Genomic DNA, 23,353 nt, shown 5'->3' with positions numbered 1-23,353 from the left:
ATGGCATTAACCCCATCTATATTTTATAGATTAATTCAAAAAAGTGAATGTATGTCGACCTGTGAGTTGTCCAAGGTGTCCTCTTGCCCATTGTCAGCTGATGTTGGCTCTGGGGTCCCACTTCACCCTCAAAGGATAAATGTTAGGGATAATGGACGGGTGGCGCAAATTCTCATAGCAACTTGTAAATTAATCAAGCACTAAAAACAGAACTCAAAAACACAAAAAAATCAAGAGAATTTATAGAGCTTTTGAAGGCCTTTGCGGGTCCGGGGGCTCAGCGACAGTTACCAGCACTTAAAATAAGATAAAATAATCCCTTAGAAGTTCCACAAATTAGACATTTGCTTATGACTAAATAAAAGAGAAGGTAATTATTAAAATCAGTTCATGAAAAAACAAGTAGCTATTCCACATTTTAAATAAATAAGTTTTAAGTACAGGCCTATAGATTGGTTAAACAGTGTTTAACAGGATGCTGGTTCACATACATTATAGCCACATTATATTTATATATAATTATGGGCAGGCCCCCCCCCAGCTTTGAGAAGCAGTGTTATCTCTGTTATCACCCCAATACATTTACTTCAGGACTTTCCCGCTCTGATCCTCCTCTGGTGAAACAGACTCCATGTAAAACCATCGAGAAGCAGTGAAGCTGGAGGCGTGAAACTTTCCCCAAACTTCTCCTCCCTCCCTCGGCCAATAACAGGGCTGCCTCGCGTGCAGGGCCTCCTCTGATTTGTCCAGGCCTCCTGTCCGCAGTGTGACTGACATCCCGGGGAGGGGAATACTTTTTTTTTGTGTGTGTGTGTGTGTTGCCCCGTTAGATTTGAAGCTGGGGGGGCTCTATGTGACGACTGAGGGAGGGGGCAGCACTTGTGATCGCAGGGAGCAGCGGTGCAGGACAGTCGAGAGGAGCAGAGAGGAGAGGAGCAGTGCGGGAGAAGACGGTGTCAACCATCCGTCAGCCAGCTGGAGGAACCCCACACTCACAAACCCCTTATGGCTGCTTGAGAAATAACGATACACCCCCCCTCCCCCTTTCTCTCTCTTTCTCTGGGACTTTTTCGGGACTTTTTTTCTTTTTAGAAGTTGTCCAAGAAGTTGTTGCGCTTCAAAGTAGTTGAAAGTTGAGGAAAACAGTGAATCCACTTGCCGTGGACGTCTCTGGCGGTCATGGATACCCATATAAGATGGAAAGTTAAACGGAGGTTAAGGGACGTCCTGATCACTTTAGCGGTGGTTCTGCTTTTTGTCACATCGCAAGCAAGTTCAGGTAAGACGCAGCTGGGGCGGGTTTGTGGATGCAGAGTGTTCTGGAGACGCGCTGCGCTGTGCGTAAAAGTGTGTCTTTTGGGTCACAGTGGACCCCCCCCCTCTCCTCCTAAATCATCTGTGTCTTTTTTAATGTATTCAACATGGTCTGCACCAAACCAGGGGGATGTAGTGTTAGTGTGAAAATACTGCAAGTTACTGGGAGAACGCTCTTTCTTTTAGGATTGAATTGGCTTCTTCTGTCTGTGATCATATGGAGCACCTCTGCAGGGGAGTGTGCATTTGCAAAAGGTTAAAAAAAGAAAAGATCTGCAACTGAATAGCTAAAAAAATCAACTTGCTGTGGCAAAGTTTACAAACATAAGAAAAGTTAAGTTCAAAACTTTATGGTTCAGCCAGACAATACAATGTATCTTCAAGATGTCACTTTTTCAACCTTTTTTATTTTTCAGTTTTTCTTTTCTTCTTTTAACTGATGAGAGGGATGAGCACAAGAGGGAGGGGCCAGAGCTTGTCTGAAGTGGCAGGGTGGAGCTGCCTTTAAGGACTCCGACACCAGGATCAGGACGCACAGCCTCTAGAGCAGTGGGCCCCTTATGCTAAGCCTTCAACAACCGCATATATCACAAATGTATTCTATAGAAACTCCACATGCTTCTCGGTGACGCATATGTAACAGAATATAAACGTAAAAGTTTGGAATTTGTAACTTAAAAAGAGTTCAAACCCAGTCCGAAGATAGGATTGATGGAAGAAGGGATTCTTAAAAACCATTACGTACTCGTGTGGGACTGTTGTGTCCCATACTTGCTCAGGGGCCAAGCCGTGCTGTGACAGTGGGGCTGGGGTCTGGCCTGCATGTATTATTAGCACCTTAAGACCGCCTGGCATGGTTGGTGGTCCGCTGTGAGTCTCTGACACAGGACTTTGAGGTGAACAGGTGGCTTCTTCGGTCTGTGCACGACAGTTTGAAAGTGTCTGTGCGGAGCGTGTAATGCTGCTGCCTGAAGCCGGAGAATTTGAAATAATTATTATGAAAAACAGATGGAGCTCAAATGGTTTTACTGGCTCATATTGTTGGTGCTGTCAAATGTATATGAGGGAATTTGTGTAGCTTGTTCCCACGTTGCCTGTAAACACTGGTTGCAAGCTGAGCAGAAACTTGTTGAGCATAAAAGGTTAACGGTTGGTTCCATTTTTGATGACAGGGGGGAGTTGGAGAGGAATATAGTTGGGACATTACAGAGCATGGAAATGATGTGATGCTCCAGGCTAGAGTTCCAGGCTAGAGTTAATCAGCTCTTAAAACTGACACAGAGCAGTCAGGGTCTTGTAAGTGATTTTCAAGGGGGCTGGTACACTTCCTGAAACACTTGATGACTGAGCTTGAGCAACGTGCCAACGACATGACAAGTTCTATGCAAACTAATTAAATTGAATGTAAATGAGCAAAGCTTTAAATATCATGGTGTTGGCTTGAATTAGAAATTGTATGCTAAATTTACACGTGTCTTCCCCATCATTGTGGAAAAAAGTAATTGCTTATTATTAGCCAGTTTGCCAGCAGTACAGATTCATCCAGACCCAAACCAGATGACCTCTCAGCCTCAGGAGGACCTGGATTTACTGTACAGGCATCTGTACATTCAGCCAGCCCATTTGTATATTATTGGTTGTATGGATTTGTCAACCATACAGTATATACGATTTAAAAGTATTGAACAGAGTATTATGATTGAATTAAATATTTTGCGCATTACAAAATGAGAGATTTGGCAACTCAAATAACATTCTTCATTTACTATATACTTTGTGTATTGGGTCCAATTATTAGTTCCATTATGGATACAATCAAAAATGGTCAAAATAACCAGTTTTGCTAGCTCCAAGTGTAACGAATGCCTCAATCAAAATTAGTAAGTTTAGTTTGTTTTAGCCAATTCAATTGTTTCGGTTGATTTATTTTTAACCACCCATGGCAGTAAAAGGAACTGAAAACCCAACACACAACTCAACACACTAAGCTTGAATTTACAGCAGAAATTACGAAACCTTATTGGTCATTTGGATTCATGCTTCCTTCAACCTATCGAATGTATAAATATTCACTCTCCTTTTAGCTCTGCTTTGGTCTCCACCAACTTTTTAGGCAAAAATCTCAAGGTCTGTAGTTTGCTAAATGTTTCACCGTGCTAAGACGCTAGTTGCTAACTTTGCCTGTACATCGTTTGGTGTTGGGCAGCTTGGGCACAGTTGGTTTATATCTGTGGTGAACATCTGCTGTGGCCCCGTCACTATGTCTCACTCATTTAACATCAAGCAGCCATTTATTAGTATAAAACATAGATAAGTGCAGTTTTAAGGTTGTACCGACCCTCAGAATGACTGACTGGTCTGCAGGGAAATGAAGCCGGGCCTGCTCGCCCGCAAAGTTCTAATGGAGAAGAATGTAATACTCTAAGATAGTATTTTTGCCACCGATAAGATAAATACTAAAAATGTGCCTCTAACACTAAAGCATATTCTCAAAGTGTATTTTTTGCACACAACCAGGTAGTTTAGAGTTCACAGCAACCTGAGTTCAGAGAGGATCCAGACAGTCTAGCTTTGTTAGAGAGAGTGAGGGAAGTCAGAGTCCATAGTCTTTTTAGGGAGGTCATCTGACTCTGGTATGAATGAGGAAATCTCATTTTAAACATGTGTGAAAACTGGTAATACCAGAAGGCTCATAAGACATGGAGGTTAGGAATGAAATGAGGGGTCGGAGTTCACAGGTGAAGGTCAGGACGTTGGTATTGCCACTGCTGTCAGGTTTACAGTTTCAGGGCCTGAAGATACAAATTCTTGCTGTAGCCCCTTGTGTCAGCAAATCCTCCTTTGACTGAGGTCAAAGAGAAAGATAATGGGTTGATTGGTTTTCTGTCAATGTTTTATTGTGCTTTGTATAAAACAGTCCCATTGAAATCAAGAGTTTTTAACTATATACCAAGTTTCAGATTTCCCAGTGTGGGACCTCAGTAGTTGAGTAGATTTACGATCAGCATTTCTTCTCTGGACCAAATCTGGCTTCCTTTTCCAAAAGGTTTCCTTCATGTTTCTACTGAGTTGATTTTCTCTTAACTTCTTTCAGATCAATGGACTCTTTTCACCAGTCTCGGAACCTCTGTTTTCATTCTTTTTTTTGCTGTGGTTTGTTATCATTAATTAACCAAAACTTTTTTGGATGGTCTTCATCCATTACAAACATTCACACAGGACCAGAACCTACTTGTATAGAGTACTTTAGTCATCAAAAATACTGAGAAAACATTCTTTGAATGCCATGTGCAAATGAAAACAAGGATGGATTTTGGCCAAAGTCACTGATGGTACGGAAGCTGGCATTAAAAAGGTACGCAAAAGAAATAAAAAAAGGGATTCCAAACTTTAGGAGTTGATATTTGTTTTATCCTCATGTACGTTTTAATGGGATAAACAGAAGAAAGCCTCGCTGTTTCACCGATCGCCTTCACATCTGGATTCGATGAGTTCCATTGTGCTGTCTGCTAAGCCCTCTAAAAAGCCAGAGAAATGTCTTCCAGATGTTTTCTTCCCATTCTTGGTGAAACAGGGGACCATGAAAGAAAAAAAAAAACGTTGCATTTCTCTAAAGAAAATACACCGTTCTGGGCTGGTTTTAGTGAAAAATTCCTAATCAAATAACATCTGCAGCCCTATAGCTGAGTTAGTACCTTTGCGATTCAGCCAGGTTTGCACACACACTTTCAGGGTCATTAAGAGGTTCTTTCTGTTGAAGTGGGTTGACTTTATGACAAGGTTAAAGGTCGGATACACCTGGTCCACAGCTGTTTCTATATTTACAGTCTCTTTATATCTGGACAACACTCTTTCTTAAGGAATTTATAGGGCTCAGCCAAGTCAGCCTTTTTTCGCCACCATGTGTTAAGTTCTTCATGTGGCCAATTTAAAAAGCTTAAAGATGTGATGCATTCTTACAGAGCTCACAGAACTTTCCATGTGCTAACATTTACTCTTCTTTTTTAACACAAAGCTAACAGCCAGTTAGCCCCAAATGATTTTGCAGAGCTCCTATAGTGAGAGGCAGACAGGGTCGTACCTTTGCGTTACCATTGCTTTCAGAGCCAATACTACCGTTGTTCATTTCTATCGGCAATCATCTTTCAGTCAGACATGTAAGTCAGTTGGTATTTCTGTGTGTGGTTTCTTAATCACCTTTAAGTGGCGATCCCGAGGTCAGGTCCAGCTCAGTCAGATAAGTGGTGTTGAGAAAAGAAAGTGGCGTCTTGTGTGTGCCTACATCGCCGTGGCTCTGAGGAAGGAATCGGAGCTCGCTGGACTGTGGAAAGAAGCAGTGACCCTGCAATCGCATGTGCCACTTCACCCTGCAAATGCAGACTTTGTGGAAAGGACTCTGTAAATAAGCCTCTAATGCCTGATAACAGCATTGGAGATTGAACAAAATATGCAGGACAAGGTTATGACCCCGTGTTGGAGTTGAGGAGGTTCTTTGTTCGCCACGAATAGTGCATTATTTGCCCTATCCTGCACAGGATATCATCTATCCCTTTCCAGACTCATTAAGGGTGAAATAATTGTTTTGCACTGCTCAATGGTCCTCTGTGCTCAAGACACAGTGGATTTGAAGCCAGGTGCAGATGGTTTTATCTAAAATGTGTTTCTTGCAAAAATCTTTATCTGCTAGAGACACTCAGACAAAGATGAATCATTTCAGCTTTAGAAAGAAAGGGCTGATTTGCTCTTTACCCTTACAAAAATGAACAAAATGGGGATCCCGTTTGAAATGTCAACACGGACACATCAGTGATGTAAAAAGTTGAAAGTGTTACCTCATGATGCAACTTCCATCCCTGCAGTTGATTTTTTAACAGTATGCTTTGTATAGAGTGCATGGCTTGAGTTAAACGTCAAATCTGGTCCTGGCTCACAAGCCGACTATTCACTTGAGCTGGGAAACAGTGCTTTTCTCTGTAATGGGGTATTATAATCATTGAGCATGGAAAGCAATGTATGACTCATCCTTTCCAACCCCATTCCCCCTTCCTCAGCCCGAGCTTAGCCACAGCCTGGGCAGCAGAAATCCTGAGTGTAAGCACTTTTTTCTTCCAAAGGGAAATACAATGGTTTCTGGTCAGAACTTTATTGAATTAATGAGATCTATTTATAATTGTGACTTTTGCAATTTAGCAATTAAATAATAATAAAACTTTGTAATGGTTATGTTTGCAGACAGTGCTTAGTCAAGTTTGGGAAAGACTGCAGTCTTGGAAGTTATTAGGATTTCTCCTGTAACATAGTTTGCAAAGTTAATCGTTTTTTTTTCTCCAATTTAACCTGGGACGTGGAGTCAGTGGCTCATTTCGATTTTGTCTCAGGTAAAGTAGACTACCGTCAGTCAAAATCATTTCTGTTCACCCACAGGGTTGATGTTGCTCAAGTTCGACACTAGTTAAAGTGTCAGCAGGAGATGAATTGATGGTTGACTAGGCTGTCACTGCAGCTCAGGCAGATTATTTTGCACTACAGGAGATGGTAAGCTTTTCCTACCCCCAGGGTACATTTACAGTGTCTGTTATCACAAGAACATTACCCTCCTTATGGTTTTTCCATTTCAGGGTTTCATTAATCTCTCCTATGGTTTGGGTTAGGGTTGGTTTCAACCCTCAGGTGTGCACACTGAGCTGATCAACATCTTTCATTGATGTCAGCAAGTTTTTCTGAAAGTTGCAGTTGAAAGAAGGTATTTTTGCTGGCTGAAATTAATTTCCATAAAGCATCGGCCTGAATTCCAGTATTACCATGTATTTTATGGACACTGTTGGAATAATATTTCATGCAGGTAGACTTAGTTGTTTCATCCTCGCCTGATAACATGCATACCTTTTGCTACTCTATGTTCAGTCTGTTTAAAACTTGTGTTGGCCTGCTTTTTTCCATATGAGAAATTTGTCAGGAATAAACAAGTGTAAGCAGTCATTTTGAAGCTTATAAATTCCCCTTGCTACCTTACTGGTTGGTTTATCTTCCCTTTAGACTTTGTGAGCATAACTATCTATATGCATCTTGAAATGATGTTGCTTTTGATGCTTGACTTGCATCGTCCATCTTTGAGTCTCAAGAAATCAGTATTCCATTCACACAAATCTAAAAGCATAACCTCCGTGAATCTGTTTTTGGATGTTACACTTTGACGGGGGATTAATTAAAGCATTTCTTTGCACATGTTGACAGGTCACTAATGATGATGAAACTTTCTTTGTCAGAAAACACTATGCAGTATTTGGATCTATTGCCATCATTAGCTAAGAGGCACAACACCTCAGTGAAAAAAATGGTTGGAAAAATGGTTGGAAAATGGAATTTGTAGGTTTGATAGGCCTGGGTGTGTCAGTGCTGGAATGCCTTAAACAAGGGGACAGATTCAGTGCTATGCAGGATTTTATATTCATAAGATTCAGTTTAATGATATTTTTTTGGTTGTCAGTGTGTTGGTGCTGGAATAATGGTTATCTGGGAGGGTGGTTGAGAGGAAATGGTTTTGTAAATTCAGTGCAGCAGGGCCTTCTTTTATCATAAATTTCTCAGCAGGCAGCCATCAAAACTATATCTGCTGTGGGAGAGACAGAATGAGGGAGAGGCAGGAAAAGATAAAAGAGGCAGAGGGGTATAAAGCAAAAGGAGGTTTTCAGATGAAGCTGGTACAAAAAAAAGACAAAGCCACAGAGGGTGGAAGGCGAGATAAAAGAAAAAGATAATGGTGATAGCACATTCCTAAAAAAGGGAGCATTTGGTGTCAAATGTGCATTCAGAGGTGCACCGTGGAATCTTGACTCGGTTTTTCCATCGTTGTCTGGTGGACGGCACACTGCGATTTATCATCAGCGCTGTGAGCTGCAGCGTGGAGACAGTGAAGTAAACCATCTGGTATTCCCTCTGTTAAAGCAATAAGACCTCGGCTGGAGCTCACAGAAGAGTAGCTGTGGTCAGAATAACTCTCTGTTCTCTGGATCATCTTTCACATCTCAGTGCCTTTCTTCTTGTGTCTGTGTGTGAGAGACGGAGACAGTACATCTGTGTGAATATGCGAGACTGTATCTGCAGATCATGCTGGGTACATTTTGTCTGCATGAGTCTCTGTCTGACTGACTGCCATTTCTCGGCGTTTCCTGTCATTTTGTGATTGGACGTTAAGGCTAATCTATCTCATCATCATGAGCTGGTCTTCAACGGGGAAATGAAGCCATTAAGTGCATAAACAAAAACATGTCCCTGTTTGCATTTCTTCCTGTGCTGCCTCTTCTTCCCCACTGCGGCGTTCACGTGCCGCTCTCAGTGGAGGTCACTGGTTAAGTGTCATGTAAAGTCGAGATGGAAGTCAGCCGATTAAATTAAACTTAATTGATAGTGGCACGTGAGGTCATTCACAGACTTTGTTTGGCTCATGCTGCTCAAAGTCGTGACCTAAAACTCGTTATTTAATCAGCGATAACTGCAGGCTTTCATAGTTATAATAATAATCTTTATTCAAATCAAAGCTGGGGACAATGTGATTACTGATAATGCTAATAGTTAAGCATGTTTGGAGATGTGACCTTTGTTAAGCTGCACCCACTATGGCAATAAGTCGTATTGAACCGACTCGTCAATGTCAGTTACATGGTAATATCTACATTTTAAAGTTGGTGTCATCGTTGCTAAGAAAGAGTGAGTGGGTTTTAATTGTAGAATTTCTATAAACTTTTTTTAAGAGTGAGTATGCTTAAATTCCTTTCAATCTCACTTCACACCATCTCCTCTCATTAAACCATATTCTCAGGCAGATCTGATTGCATTTACTCTACTCAAGATTGATTTCCGGTCAAATTACCGAACCTTGGTAGGGTTTTACAGATGTTTACTAAAGTATAACTCACTTACAGCCACTCAAGCCATGACTTTTTGCCGGGCTCATGTCCTCAAAGCTGTGCATATGTGTGAGCACAGCACGTCGTCCGTGCTGGTGCAGTGTTAATTCAGAGCGTGTGGAGGAGGTGGAGATTGCCAGGAAATCTCCCTGGCAGTTGTTAGGTAGTAGTCAGTAGATTTAATTAGGCTGCGGTGCTCAGGTGTGTGTGATTGCTTGCCATCTTGCCAACAAACGTCTCAGTGGCGCTTGCATTAGGTTACTCATGTGCGACGTGTCCAGTGGTACCACAGGGTCTCCATGCAGTGTATATAATGTGTTAAATCTAGCAAGCTTAATACCTGCGGTATGAATCCCAGGTCTGGTCACATGAAACCCAGATGCAACAACTCAAGGTCAGTTTTGATGAGTGTGTTATGAGAGGTTTTCTGCAGTAATAATCCTGGAGTGTAAACCTTGATGCTTTTGTATTTTTGCCAGAATTCCATTGTAACTCCACCACAACTGAAACAAAGACCTTTTCCACAGATTTGATAGATGCTGAAGCACTTTTATGAGGGGAGCCATTTACCCTTAAGGGAGAAAGGCACTATTTCAGATTATAAATGTCATGTATTTACAAAGGGGTCATCATCTCAGCTAAACAATCCTCCCTCCTGATGCCTTACAAACTTTTGTAACTTTTGCTAAACTGTGGCTATGGATGATTGGCTAATATCATGTGTAACAGTAGTGCATATAGAGATTGATCAGTTACACTGTGATATCAATATAACAGAGTGCTTCAGTTGCTTATGAATTCAACTTTTAATTGGAAGAAGAAGATGAAGAATGTTGAACTCATTCATTCCTCAGAAACTTACATAGTCTCGCTTTAAGTAATTAAAGTCAGGGCTTTAATGATAACCCGCTGTATTCACAGTGAGACTCCAGCCTCACAACAGTTGCCTTCAGTTAACTTTTTATAACAGCATCAGGTGGAAAGAAAAAACTCCTACACCCTCGCTGTCGGTGATGCGCTCTAGGAGGGGGAAGTCTTTCATTGGACATTCTTGTTTTTCAGCTGTGCGTGGTTTCTAAGAGAGGCAGGGTCCTCCTTATGGCTGCTAATTACTCCTTGTCCTCAGCACCAGGTCAAGCATGTGCCTAGAGAGTCAGGCCTCACCTCTGGAAGGGCCAGAGGAGGAGGATAGGGGGCAGTGGAAGAGGGAAGAATGTTAATCCCCCCCCCCCCCTATGTAAAAGTCCTAATTCACTGGTCCTACACCCCTCCTCCTGTCAAATGAAATGGTGCCGTTTGGAGTCAGTAAGCGTTGTTACAGACAGAGTGTGTGTGTGTGTGTATGTGCATTTGGGGAAATCAAGGGTAGATGGATGAGTTAGGGGAAGGGGATCCACCACAGTCTTGGCACTGAGCCGAACGCAGGATTATGAATCTGGCACTTGAGCTACTGTTCAGAGAAAGGTTGCAAAAAGGTAGAAAGAAAATGAAGTGAGGTAGGGAGGGGAAGATACTTGTAAAATCACATCGTGCCCACTTTTCTCTGTAACTGCTGTAATATAGTATGTTTCATCATGCTTTAAAAAAAAGTAATTCACATTTTTACGGCATGTTTTATGAATTCATTAGCCTTTACGGTGCTGTAACCTCATCCAGACCCATGTCTGACAAACAAACCCATAAAAGGCTTTAATCAAAGTTAAGTGCTCCTATTTTAGCACATCACTTCAAAGATACAGCACTAATTTCAAAATTACACTTACATTTTCCACTGCATACATGACCTTAGTAAAACCCTAACAAGGGGAGTAGAAGTAGATACCGAATACCAAAACTCGTGTATATTTAACGTATCAGATAACAAAACAAAAAATAATTAAAACCAAACCTACAGGAAAAATAAGCACTTGAAAGTACATCAGTGTGTTAAGAGATATCTACTATGACCAACAATAGTTGGTGTGTACTTTGACATTTTAGTTTGATGCATATCCCATCCATCAACACATGGGAGGCAGGGATTATGACCTGTAGTGCAGCCAGCCACCAGGTCGTGATCAAGACATTTTGGCTTCACTTTTGGCGAGTTGTCATGTCATCCATCTTTTACTAAAGTCAAGGGTTTGGACAGTCTGAGGAAGACAACTGTACTTCAACCAGGACAGGATGAGTGAATCCTTTGTTAAGTTTTTCAGCCAGACCCGATCCCCCATTTTCATTCACGAATTTTGATTCTTGCGTATTTGCAATTGTGTTGTAAATGAATTTCTGTGGACAGTAGACGGTTTGTGCATGACGCAAGCATTGTTGAAAAGTAGAATAGTGCCCCTGTCTGTTGTGCTGTTAATATATGGATTAAATGAGATTAAATGACATAAGGGGTTTTATTTATACATAAATGTATTTCGAAGGAATCTAGAGGTCAAAGGATGCTCTGTAATTACAGTATAACTTTTTTGTATCATGTTCCATTGCATGAGAGCAGTTTACGCAGCAGAGGAGGGGGGGGGGGCTGACCAGCGGTGTGCATATGTACACAAGGCCGTGCCATGTAAACAGCTTCTATGTACGTGTGGAGGACCTGCCATCGAGGATGTGAAGGGCTGTGGTCGCAGGGGAAAGTATTTTTAGCATCATGTGCCAGAGGTGTTGGCCTCTCGAGGGAACTGCCGTGTTAAGTGGGTAAACATCTCAGCTTAACAAGGTGGGACATAGACCCGCACCTGTGGCTTAGGATGTGGTCAGGAGGGCTTCCGCTGGAAGGTCGATTGCCGGTGACAGACGTCCATGAATGAAGGTGTGTGGGAAAATAAAAGAGAGGGAGAGAAATAACGTTTTATGGTTTTGTTTGTAACTTTCTAAAGTGTCCGATTTCCTTTAATAAAGGAGAAAATGGTTCATTGCTAAATCACGTTTGTGTGGAAAAACTTTTGGCTTGTGCGATAAAAGAAACTAGTCGGACTGTAAATTGTGTGTGCTGAACGGAAGACAGAGTCTTGGCCTTAATATATGCTGTCTACACTAAAAGCCAAAATATATGGTCAGTTGCCCAGAGAGGCTATAATTCGGATTCAGACGATAGCCAATGGGCTCCGAGATTGATTGTTTTGTAGTTGGTGTCTGGATACTGTATCATGCTATCTCTTCACCTTCCCCCTGCTAGCTGGCCCTCTCCACCCAGCTCATCTCTCGCTAAAGAAGAGGCCCTGTAGTTGCTTATAGGGCCTTGAACTCAACAGATTACACATGAGGAAAAAAGGAAATGAGAGAAGAGAACCGTTTGATAATAGAACTGACTGACCGACGGAGGGGAAGAGTGGTTAACAGGTGTGGAATGGGGGGGCATCCTCATGTCAATTGCTTCCTTCCTCAAAAAGCTGCTGATCTTCATGGGATTAGCTGGTGTCAGTGTGGATTAGCAAAAGCAACTCTCCTCAGCAGGGGTCGTGAGAGACTTCCCCCTCTTTCTTCCCTCCTTGTGTTGCTGTTATGATGATGTTGTTATTGTAATCGTGACATCCGCATTGTTATGATGAACTGCCAGAGTGTTGGCGGCTGCAGCCCAGAGGAAGAGCTTTGAATCATTAATCACTGTTTGTGTGTTGTTGTCATCTATAAACTAATAAAACGGATGCTGCTTGTTGGAACCAACTGATAATTGTTTACCAGTAGTCCCTGTTTGTTTGTGTGTGTTTAGACATTCTGGTGTGACGACAATGAAGTGATTGCTAAGGGCTAATGCGTTGCCATGTTGATGAATGAATGCGAAGTTGTCTAACATACAGGGATATAATTGTTGGCGTTATTACAAGAAGTAAGATTTGAGGCGAGTATTTGTTCGTGTCATCACCATAGTGTCAGGCCCCAGGGCAAATGTAAATTTGCGGTTGTGCGTCCTTATAAGGTCCTGGAGTGAGTGTGCGTGTGTGTGTGTTGTGATGAATTAAGAGGCGGTGGAAAAGGGATGCAACGGCTGGATGGTTTGTAACAGTCTGAGAATCACAGACTCACTCGTCATAAAAGCGAGCGTCAATGTGGCAGCTTGGTTCTAATCCGACCACTTCAAGCTCCGTCATTTGGGCAGTTAAACACTTCATGGCATTAACCAGTCCAGTCCTTGTATGGATCTCTGCGTAACTATCAGTGACTCAATTGATCGGTCCCACAAGGGATGATGTGAAGCAGGATGCTGGCAGGTTAGAGGGAATCACTGCAGCAACAGAGGTTGACTGTGGTTGTCTGAGAAAAAGGGCAACGATTAATAGTTGCCTTGATTACTTGTTAAAAACAGTATTAAATTAATGCTTTCTCTCTCTGAATGTCACTTATCGCTGCAAGGCACTAGCAAGGTGTAGTCTGCAACAGTGCAGTGTATAGAGAGATTTTACTTAATTAAAATCTAAGCTTCATAGCCTGTTATGTAAGAGTAGGTGCAGACGAGTTCCATCATATCTGAGCCTCATCCCACTAGGACAAATTACAGCTTGTTGAAACAACCAAGGCGTTGAGGCGCCTAACTGCCTACAATAAACTATCAAAAAGTGAATTGTAGGCTGTTAAAACGGTCTCTACAAGCAGTTTAGTTTTTGTTGCCAGTTTGATGAATACATATAACATGTTCAGTGCAAAAATGTTAGACGCTGTAATTAAACAGCCATAGCTCCATCTTGCTTCCCTGGTTGCTTGTCATGTCTTTTATCCTGAATCTTTCAAACCCTTCATTTCAGAATCATTACAACACAATCTCGTCTTTCCCCTGAAACAGGACTCCCTCTGCTTCAATTACTGTATCTCGATGCTCCGAGCTGAATAAAACACATTTAATTCAACCTTTCAGATGTTGATTTTAGGCATTGAGCCCTCAGTTGCTAAGAGACCAACTCTGCAAATAAAGAGAGATTTTCATGAGCATCCATTTTCTCATTTTTTAAGATTAGCTCTTAGTACCCTCCATTTGTAAATGATAACAATGCAGAACACAGATTTTGATTAATGGCAAAACTACATTTCCTAACCTCTCAAAGTGTATGTGTATATATATATATATACATTTTTACTGACCTTTAACAAACAGCAGCTTTCTTGTTTTGGCCTCTGTGGCCGTTTATTAACAAAGTTTTCCACAGACAACTGGCAAAACCACATTAGTTTGAATCCCTTTTGTTGCTGCCATCACCATGGTTACACAGCGCTCCTTACCGGAGTGAGTGACAGTGCAAAACTACCCATAACCTCACAATATGCTGAGCCCATGCCCAACAAGCTTCGGTGAATCATGTGAACGCATCCCATTTCCTGTGGTGCCTGGCGTGCTGCAGAGTTTTGGAACCCGGAGACTTGAGTTTGAAATGATGATGCTGTCACTCACACTCACTTCCTAATTGGCTCTCATCAGTCAAGCCTTGAATACCAGCTGTTAATGCAAAGCGTTGCTCACATTTAGTGTAAGTTACAGTTCCAACTCGTTGTTGGTCCAAGCAAAGAAAATTCCGGTCTTCGTTATAGTAATTTCTCTTTCTTGTTTGTTGCCAACATGACAGTAGAAAATCTGCTTCCCGTTTATATCGGCATGCACATGACTTGTGCCAGAACACTGGCTTTTCTCCAACTGCAGCTACACCCCCTGATCAGTATAGGGGGGCCATACTTAAAGAGATTACTTCTCCTGGCTCCAATAACACGATATTGCCAAGATCAGGTGCAAAATCAAACAAAATCGTTACACCTAATTATACTTCCTGGACTCTCTACGTCCAGAAAGAACTGCCTTCATTCTACCTAATTGAGGAGCTCATTAAGTGGACCTCTGTCATCATGGTGAATGATAGAGATTTTCTGGCCCGTGGTTGAGTTTCGGCCTGTCTCTTCATTATGACATGATGACAGACAGAGCTTTCTCTTTGTTTATACCCTTCACTTGCTTTAAAGGCTCTGTAAGCCCCTGGTATGCACATCCAGGAATATTAATGCAGTTATCTGTTTGACATGCTTAAAGGAAGGACTAGATGGCTTTTTTTAAACAGCTGGGTGTGGTGCTTGGATTGGTGTACTCTGATTAATACGTCCCCTGAAGCCATGTTATATTCTGCGGAGTGCCACGTTTGTGTCGACCTCCTGCATGAAGGAGGAAAAAGGCAGAAAGATTGAGATGAGATAGGAAAGCACCACTCAGCACATTTATATGAATAAATAAACTCTGTTCCGCTGAAAGAAATGTCTTCAAACTCTTGCTCCAGACTGCGATGGTAATATTTATGCAAAGACAGGTATAAACTGGTTGACCTTTGTGCACATTCACTGTGGAAAACGCGGAGGACACGCTCACACACAACAGAGTGAAACACAGGAGAACTGCTTTGATGCCACATATGGAGCTAAAGCTTTGAAGTCTGACGGTCTGCGTGGATGGTAAAAACCTTATGGACCATACCCCTATCCATTGTTTGAGTTGGATTGAATAACAGAAGAGATCTACATGAAACATAGGCGAAGAATGTGATATGTGTCAAGGATGACCCCATAAAGGTTTGGCGCAGATCTGGATCAGGGGGCGGATCAATTTCAATCAAGTTTTTCAATAGAATATCTCTTTTGGATTTCAATGCTCTCAGTAAGCTTTCTTTAGTTTAAGCTTAGCATACCCTTTTGATACGATAATAAATGCTAAATGGAGGAAGCTTTGTTTCCACAATTGCTGCACAGCTGTAGAGGAACATTTGCAGCCAAAGTGTTCTTAAACTGAGACCTCTGTCTAAGAATGTGGATTTTTTTTTTAATTGACCTGATCTGCATGTGAGTCATGAGTAATGACATCCAGCTGGAGGTGGCTGCAGGGCAGCGCACAATGTACAAACTCTGTTTTTTTGAGCAGCCCACTTGCCTTTCCGCTTTTCCCAGCAACTCTTTCACTGCCCGATGGATGGAGCTATTGAAAGTTTATTTCTTAACTTGTTGTGTGGTCTTTGTAGCCTGACACTAGCACTGCTGTACCTGAGTGTGTGTGTGTGTGTGCAAGCTTTTATACTTGGCCTTTGTTGCTCCACAGAACTGCACAAAAAACACCCTAAACTCCTGTGCCATAAAATCCCTTTATTGTCTTGTGTTTAGTTCTCTTGGACTTTAGTATTTGCACTCCTCAAAAGCATCCTTACGGCCCCTCCTTTTCCTTATGAGACTTGTCCCTGAAGATGTGACCCGTTGTCCTTTTCTGGATGCTAATGTGTGTCATTGTGCAGCTTGTCATGTGTGGTTTTGGCGTGCGATTGTGCGGTCCAGGGTCAAACCCTGTGTCACATTGTTCTGAACCAGTGTAGTCCTGTGGTGGCCTGGTGACAGCCGGGACGACAGGCCTGAAAGTGTGTTAATTGCACGGTTGTGACCATACGGAGGCAGCCGTAGAGTCAGCGTAGCAGAGGAATGGAGGGAAGGATGGGTTTTACTGCAGCTGCAACCCATGATCATGGTGATCTATAAACGGGCCCTACTCTGTTTAGTGTCTAAATGGATAACAAAAAAGAAAATTCTCTGTTAACCAAAATAGCAAAGTCTAGTGCTTCTGAGTCAGCAAAAGACAGTCGAAGGCAAACCTTGTTCATAATGAAAGCTTTTCCAATATGCATTTGGTCAAAATGTGGGTAATTTGTGCTTTAATGATCTTAACCTTTACTTTTCTTTGTGTCTCTTTTTTTTATTCCTGTAGCGGAACCAGCAGACCTCTTGAAGATTTTAGATTTTCACAGTTCACCTGAGGGTGTCACAAAAACAACGGGTTTCTGCTCACATAGGAGGTCAACACAAGGACCCGATGTGGCTTACAGAGTATCCAAAGATGCCCAGCTCAGCGCCCCAACCAAACAGCTGTATCCAGGTGAGCATGTGACTCGGCCCACATACCACGGCCTCTTTTTGTCTCTCTATTTAATAACATCAAAGGATCCTCAAAGCCACACAACCTTCTATCTGGTCAGCTTCATGACATGCTCTCACCTAGTCTGTTCCAACCCCACCCAAACCCCCAGCTGGAACAATTTATTGACTCCTACAAGTTGATTATTTACTGTATGTCATCTATACCTTTAGTTTATGGGATTTTTAGCAGGGGATACCTACCCCTGCAAGTGTTTCACCTCCCTGTTCATTCCCAACATAAACATATACAGTATGTCCAAATCTTTTAGCCCTGTAAAGAATTCAGAGATGAGCAGCACATCTGGAAAATTAGTCAGTCCTTAGTATCACACAATAAATTGTCAAAACAATAAAGATAATGCATGCTGACTCCTTAAACAGCAAACAATTCCAGCTCTTTAATATTTGAATCTGGAGGAGGAGCCAGACAGTGGAAAAAGCAGTGAAAATAGGGGTGGTAGAGGGGAGGGGAAGTCTGGGGTTCCACTTTCGCCCTTGTTCTATTGTGCTGACGTGGCTTTAGGCTGCTGCTCCGTTCTTTCCTCTGTCTCATCCCTCTGCTTGCCTTTCTCCCTCCTTCACGTTATTTTCCCTCAAGCGCAGTAATTTTCCCCTCTGTCATTGCTTCTAGACGGCTGCTGCTGCCTCACAGTTTACTTTTCTCCCTCTCTGTCTCTCATCTAAACAGTCTGGTGAGACATGCTGGGCTCCTTTCTCGGTACACTTTTTTTTTCCTTGCCCCAGTACAGAAACTCAAAACCATATTTCTGTGACAACCAATTTCTAGAATATAGATAGATTGGTTTCTCCGCAGCTTAAAGATACTAAAAAGTCAAAGAAAATAGATAAATACTCATGTGGTCCAGAGGGAGAAATGATAACCCTTCCTGTGAGCTAAGCTTCCGCAAAGCTTAGATTGGATGACGGCCCGTTCGTGGCTCTCTCAGACGTTGCACTGGCCTTAGTGGACCTTTCATCCATATCATAGCTCTTTTTTGGGGCTTAAAGCTGAGCCACAGGGCTGCTGCGGCCTGCGTGCCCTATCATGCTCTCCAATCAAACAAATACTGCTCCACTTTGAAGCTCTATGTCAGCGGAGCCCTCAGTTTAGATACACGTTCTATAATTACGCACATGCTACTCCGGATCATCCAAAATAACAGTCTGCATAAAACAAACCAACTTTGGAGGAGTTCATAACAGGCACTACATACTCTTTTGGTGCAAACAGAATAAGTTGCTGCCTGGAGCTCCAAGGCCTTAAAAGCCAGTCTAAGTGTCTGTGATGTGGTTCCCTCCCTCACGTCAACACTAAGAAAATGCACAGCTAATATATTCCAGAAGGCAGCGAAAAAGTGTGAGATCATTTTATCCGTCTCTTTTTTCCCCCCTAAATTAAGTTTGCTACTGAATTTTGACTCTGGCCCAAAGCCTGGGAGGTACAGTTCTCTCTCAATTATCAACCCAGCACCCTGTCTCCTGAGGGGAAACATATATTATATGAGAAAAACAAAGGCGTGTAAACTCATTCTGTTATGGCTAACTTCAGTAATGCAAACAAATATAAACCTGCAGTAGCTCCGATTGAGAACACACTGGCCCATGACCCCGTAACCACAGACAGTATGTGATGATGTGTTGGAAAACGAGCGAGTACAGACATGCAATCATTAGGCAAACATGTGGAAGGGATGATTCATGTGAAGCTACAGAGGCACTGAGAACAGAGGAGTCCTTTCTCACATTTATAATGTGAATGAGAACTAAAGAAACAGGGAAACGGAGACATAAGAAAGCTTTAATTTTTACACCACACACTTCCCATGGCTTAACAGTATAGCCTATTCTCTTAATACAGATAAGTCAATAAGAAATGACATGTAAGTGCTCATATAGTGTATACAAATACAAATTGCCACAAATTTGTACGGGGGTCTCTGCATTACCTTAAAAAGTATCAAATGTAATAATCCTTTAGTCTAAAAAGTGTTATATACGCTAAAATATAATGTGCTAGGTCTTAAATACATTTAGGTAGGTCTGTAAGTTGAACCGAAGTCTATTGATACCTACCATCTCTGTGTGTAATTATTCTCCACAAAGCCACCTCCCTTTATCTTTATCTTTTTATAGGAAGATATAAGTAATTCCGGGACTCAGATTCCTTCATATAAGTCAAATTTGACATGTGGTGCAATTTAATTTGTTATACTCCGAAAAAAGCTCTTAAAACAAATTGAACTTGTTGAGAAACCCTACTGTAGCTCAGACAATGTGAAGTTCAGAAGAGATTTCCTCTCCCGCTGTCTGTGGTGACGACTGCCTGCATCAGCCCAAACAGCAAGGAAAGATTGATGCAGCGTCCTCTCCCTGATTGAGGATATAGCTGTCACTTGGCATGTGTACTTGTAATCAGGGCCGCTGTGGCTCGATGACACTGGCCATGTGATTAGGTGCTTCTGCTTGCAGCATGCGGTGAAACTCAAACGCCCAAGCCGAGCTCAAGAGCTGTAGAAGCAATCTGGACATGGCTCACAAATGACGCAGTCCGTTAACTTCATAAAACCGTGGGTAATAATATTGATGTTATTTATCATTCGAGAGACTGTGGATGCAGAATATGCATCATGATATGTCAGTAGCAGGGAAACATGATTGTTCTGATATCCAATAGCCAGTCATTAGGTAATTCTAATGGTTATTTTAGCTGATTGAAATAATTATGGGAATAGATAATAATAAGAGTACTTTATCTTCATGTCTCTATACAGTAAATACAAGCAGCTCTATCCACTGATCTGCATGTATACAGATTAAATCCACGTTTAGTGACATCATTATAATATAACATAACTAATAAGATGTAACTCTCTTTTCAGAACTAATTCTATCAAATCCTATATTTTTGTCTCGTATCTTATCTTATGTCTTCAGGCCTTTCATTTAAATCTATCCTGAGTCCTATTATGCTCACCTACATGCAGTACACCATCCATCTTCCTCTCTGTCCATTGTCCAGGTATGTCAATGTTTTTGCACGCCAACAGTCAGCTACACATCTCTGCTGCAACGCACAATCCCACTGGAATGTTGCTTGTCTTAAACATAAGGAGGGATTTGGACATGGCGATGACTGAAAGACCAATTACTATAGGACACAAGACTTTCTACCTCATTTACCTGCACGCACACAGAGAGAGAGAAGATTGTGCCCTTTGCTCCCCCCCTGACTGCCTGTGTGTTCTCAGCCATATATTTGGTTGACGTAAAAGAGCAAATGAGGTGTAAATGTCAAATACCAGCGGTGAGAAAATTGAGAGGGGGAGGCAGGGCAGTCTCTAGAGCTCCTTTAACTTCTATATCTTAAAAAGTCAAATGTCTCACGATCACTTCTCATTGTTTACCTCAGATTTTTACAAGAGAAAATATAAACTGTATATCATACTAGATCAATATTTAATGGAGATACAAAGCCGATACTGAGGGGAAATGATGGATGTTGCCTCATTTGAGACGTTTACACTTGTTTTGGAGTCGCTGACATCCCCAGACCTTTGTAGTCGGATGCCAGTCTAAACGACCAGCCTATCCATTCCCCCACACACACACACACCAAATGAGGAATGAGTTATCTCTCATCTGGTGGCCTAAGTAGCAGTGTGAGAGACACATTCCAGAGAAACCCGAGCTTTTCTGAATGACCCCCTCCTCCCCATCCCCAATCCTCCACTCTGTTACAGGCTCCAGAGGAGAGATTGAAAGGGAAGGTTTTTCAAATTTTAATTCAGGGGCATCTCAGTCCTCGATGGCACAGGGGATAAACAGTGCCTAAGCATGACTCCACATATGAGAAACCTTGCGTTGTAAATGCTGCTACAAAATTGAGAGACAGTGTGATTTTGAATCTAAAACCACTACTTCAAATTTGGAAAAAGCAGTTCTCAATTTTAGTTTAAAATAAAAAAGTAAAATTACAATAAATTAAGTTCAATAAAAATATATATATAGTAAGTACATTCTCATTGCTTTGCTCTCCCACTTTCTCCCTCTGTGCCGTGGAGTCCCTTTTGCCCCTCAGCTGACCCTTGACCTCCACACAAACAGCCTGTCCTGAGCCAGCGCTGAGTCATTGCCTCTGCGACAGAATGGGACTCATGTGCAACCCGATGTAGAGACAAACGCTCACTCGTGGTTTCTCTTCTGATTCTCCCCACCTTTCTCTTTTTGCATCAGACAGTAACACGTCTGATGTTCAAACCCCTCCATGTTTCTGAAGGCTTTTCTCTTCTCCCCCTTTCACCGTCCCGCTGTCGAAGCATCTGTCAATTAGAGACAATGTTTTTCATATGATGCCAGGCTAAATTCCTGAGGGAGCACGCCGCCAAGGCATGTGCTCTCCGCATGATGTGATTCGGTGCCTGGCAATAATGAAGGGATGATGGAAAAGGCAGGAAGATAGGACAGGAAGGCAAACAGACGGCTTGATGCTGACCCAGTGAAAGACAGCAAGAAGAGAAGAGAATAAGTACATGGATAATAGTGGCAAAATATTTTTCTTTCCCCTTTTTTCCTTTTCCACTATCTCTAACCAACCTCAGCTTTCCACACCGCATTCCCTCTGAGTCGTCCGCTACATTTTCGGATTGGCCACCTAGTCGCTCCGATTTCACATTTTCCACCCCTACAGCAGAGTAAAAAGGGGGTTTAATGGCTGCGCGAGGTGCTACAAAACCACTGCAACCACAAACCCTGCCTCTCTTTTCCGGTCGTCTGGAAATCAGCTCCGTTCACTCTGAACAGCAAGGAGCTGCTGCTGGAGTCCCAGTCATTTCATTTATGTTAAAGATAATCCAGATAGCCGCCTTCTCATAACAATAGTGGTTTTGAAATAGTCAAGATCGCCTCTTTCGTAAAGATTAGAGAGCAGAATTTGCCTCAAGTGAAGTCTGACCTGGTCGCAAAGTCCCATACTCTTTCTGGGGTCCTGAATGCCCCAGCAAGAGAGTCTGTCTGGCAGATGTTCCAAACACCTCAGCAAAATGGAGGAAGTAGTTGAGGCTCTACCAAGCAAATGGAGGAAAATCATGTCTTTTTCATGTCTGTTCCTGTACCCTTTCATGTGTTTAAATACCAAATTAGGATTTCCATTACCAATTATGTCTTTACTTCTTTCTCCTGTAAAAAAGTTTCAATCATATTTCCTTTTTTCCTCTGCTGGAGCGTTTCAGTGTCTGTTAGATCGATCAGCTGAGGGGAGGGGTTTGAAGGATACTTCGACAAAGTCTCTCTGGATCACATGCTTTTGTCATTATGCTTCTCATCCTGCACTGTGCTGGAAGTGCTCCCACTTTGCATTTCTGCTTCAAACTTGTTTTTTTTCCTCTCTCTTCGGCCTTCATTTCAGATTAATCCTCTCATGTTACAGTCTCCGCACTTAACAAATAGTTTCCTTTCTGAGCTCAAAGGCATCACAGTTTTCCAATCTCAATTATCTTTGCTTATTTAGCAGCTCTTTCGATTAGAGGTAACAATAATAACTTTTATAGTTGCTCTTGATGCTGAAGAGCGCACTCCGTCTGCTTAAGAAAATTACACGATTACAACATTTCGACCAAATAGTCTGGGCCTAGAAGTATTTGATTCCTTTTATGATGATGAACAACTACAACTATGTCTCTAAAACATCTGTCTCTCTGTCCAACCCGACATCCGTCCTGCCAGGTGATGTGTTCCCAGAGGACTTTTCCATCTTGGCCACGGTGAAGCCCAGGAAGGGCAGCCAGTCCTTCCTGTTGTCTGTGTACAACGAGCAGGGCATCCAGCAGCTCGGACTGGAAGTGGGACGATCCCCCGTGTTCCTGTACGAGGACCACACGGGCAAACCCAGCCCCGAGGACTACCCCCTCTTCAGAGGAGTCAATCTAGCTGATGGAAAGTAGGTTCACCAGTCGCTGAACGCACATGAAGGCGTGTCAGGCTGTTTTTTTTCCTTTTGCATCTTCCCCCTGTAATCAGTGTCCAGGTGGATGTGTCGGGCTTTAATTAATGAACTTTTATGTTGTGTCTCTGGATAGTTTAGTGTGTTTGCACTAAACCCTATAATCCATCACCTGAAGCAGCTGTACCTGTTGCAATTTATATTTATGCAACATGAAACCTCTATTAGATATTACACATGATGTAGATTGCAGTATCCTCAAATGTGTATCTAGTGCAGAACCCAT

At 42.2% G+C, this 23,353-nt stretch overlaps 1 protein-coding gene across 2 annotated transcripts in view; it reads left to right on the top strand.

Moving 5' to 3' along the window:
- Positions 1-896: 896 nt before the first annotated feature.
- col5a1 (procollagen, type V, alpha 1) overlaps positions 897-23,353 on the top strand; it is a 72,877-nt gene continuing 50,420 nt past the window's right edge. For both annotated transcript variants that reach the window (XM_062412594.1, XM_062412593.1), the window contains exons 1-3: positions 897-1,279; positions 16,921-17,088; positions 22,851-23,064. In XM_062412594.1, the coding sequence (XP_062268578.1) occupies positions 1,180-1,279; positions 16,921-17,088; positions 22,851-23,064 (482 nt within the window). In that variant the 5' untranslated portion in view covers positions 897-1,179. The remainder of the gene's footprint in view (positions 1,280-16,920; positions 17,089-22,850; positions 23,065-23,353) is intronic.

The sequence above is a fragment of the Platichthys flesus genome, chromosome 19 (assembly GCF_949316205.1).
Source record: "Platichthys flesus chromosome 19, fPlaFle2.1, whole genome shotgun sequence".
NCBI classification, from domain to species: Eukaryota; Metazoa; Chordata; class Actinopteri; order Pleuronectiformes; family Pleuronectidae; genus Platichthys; species Platichthys flesus.
The sequence above is the reverse complement of the archived record's forward strand: the minus strand, read 5'-3'. Positions and strand labels throughout refer to the sequence as shown.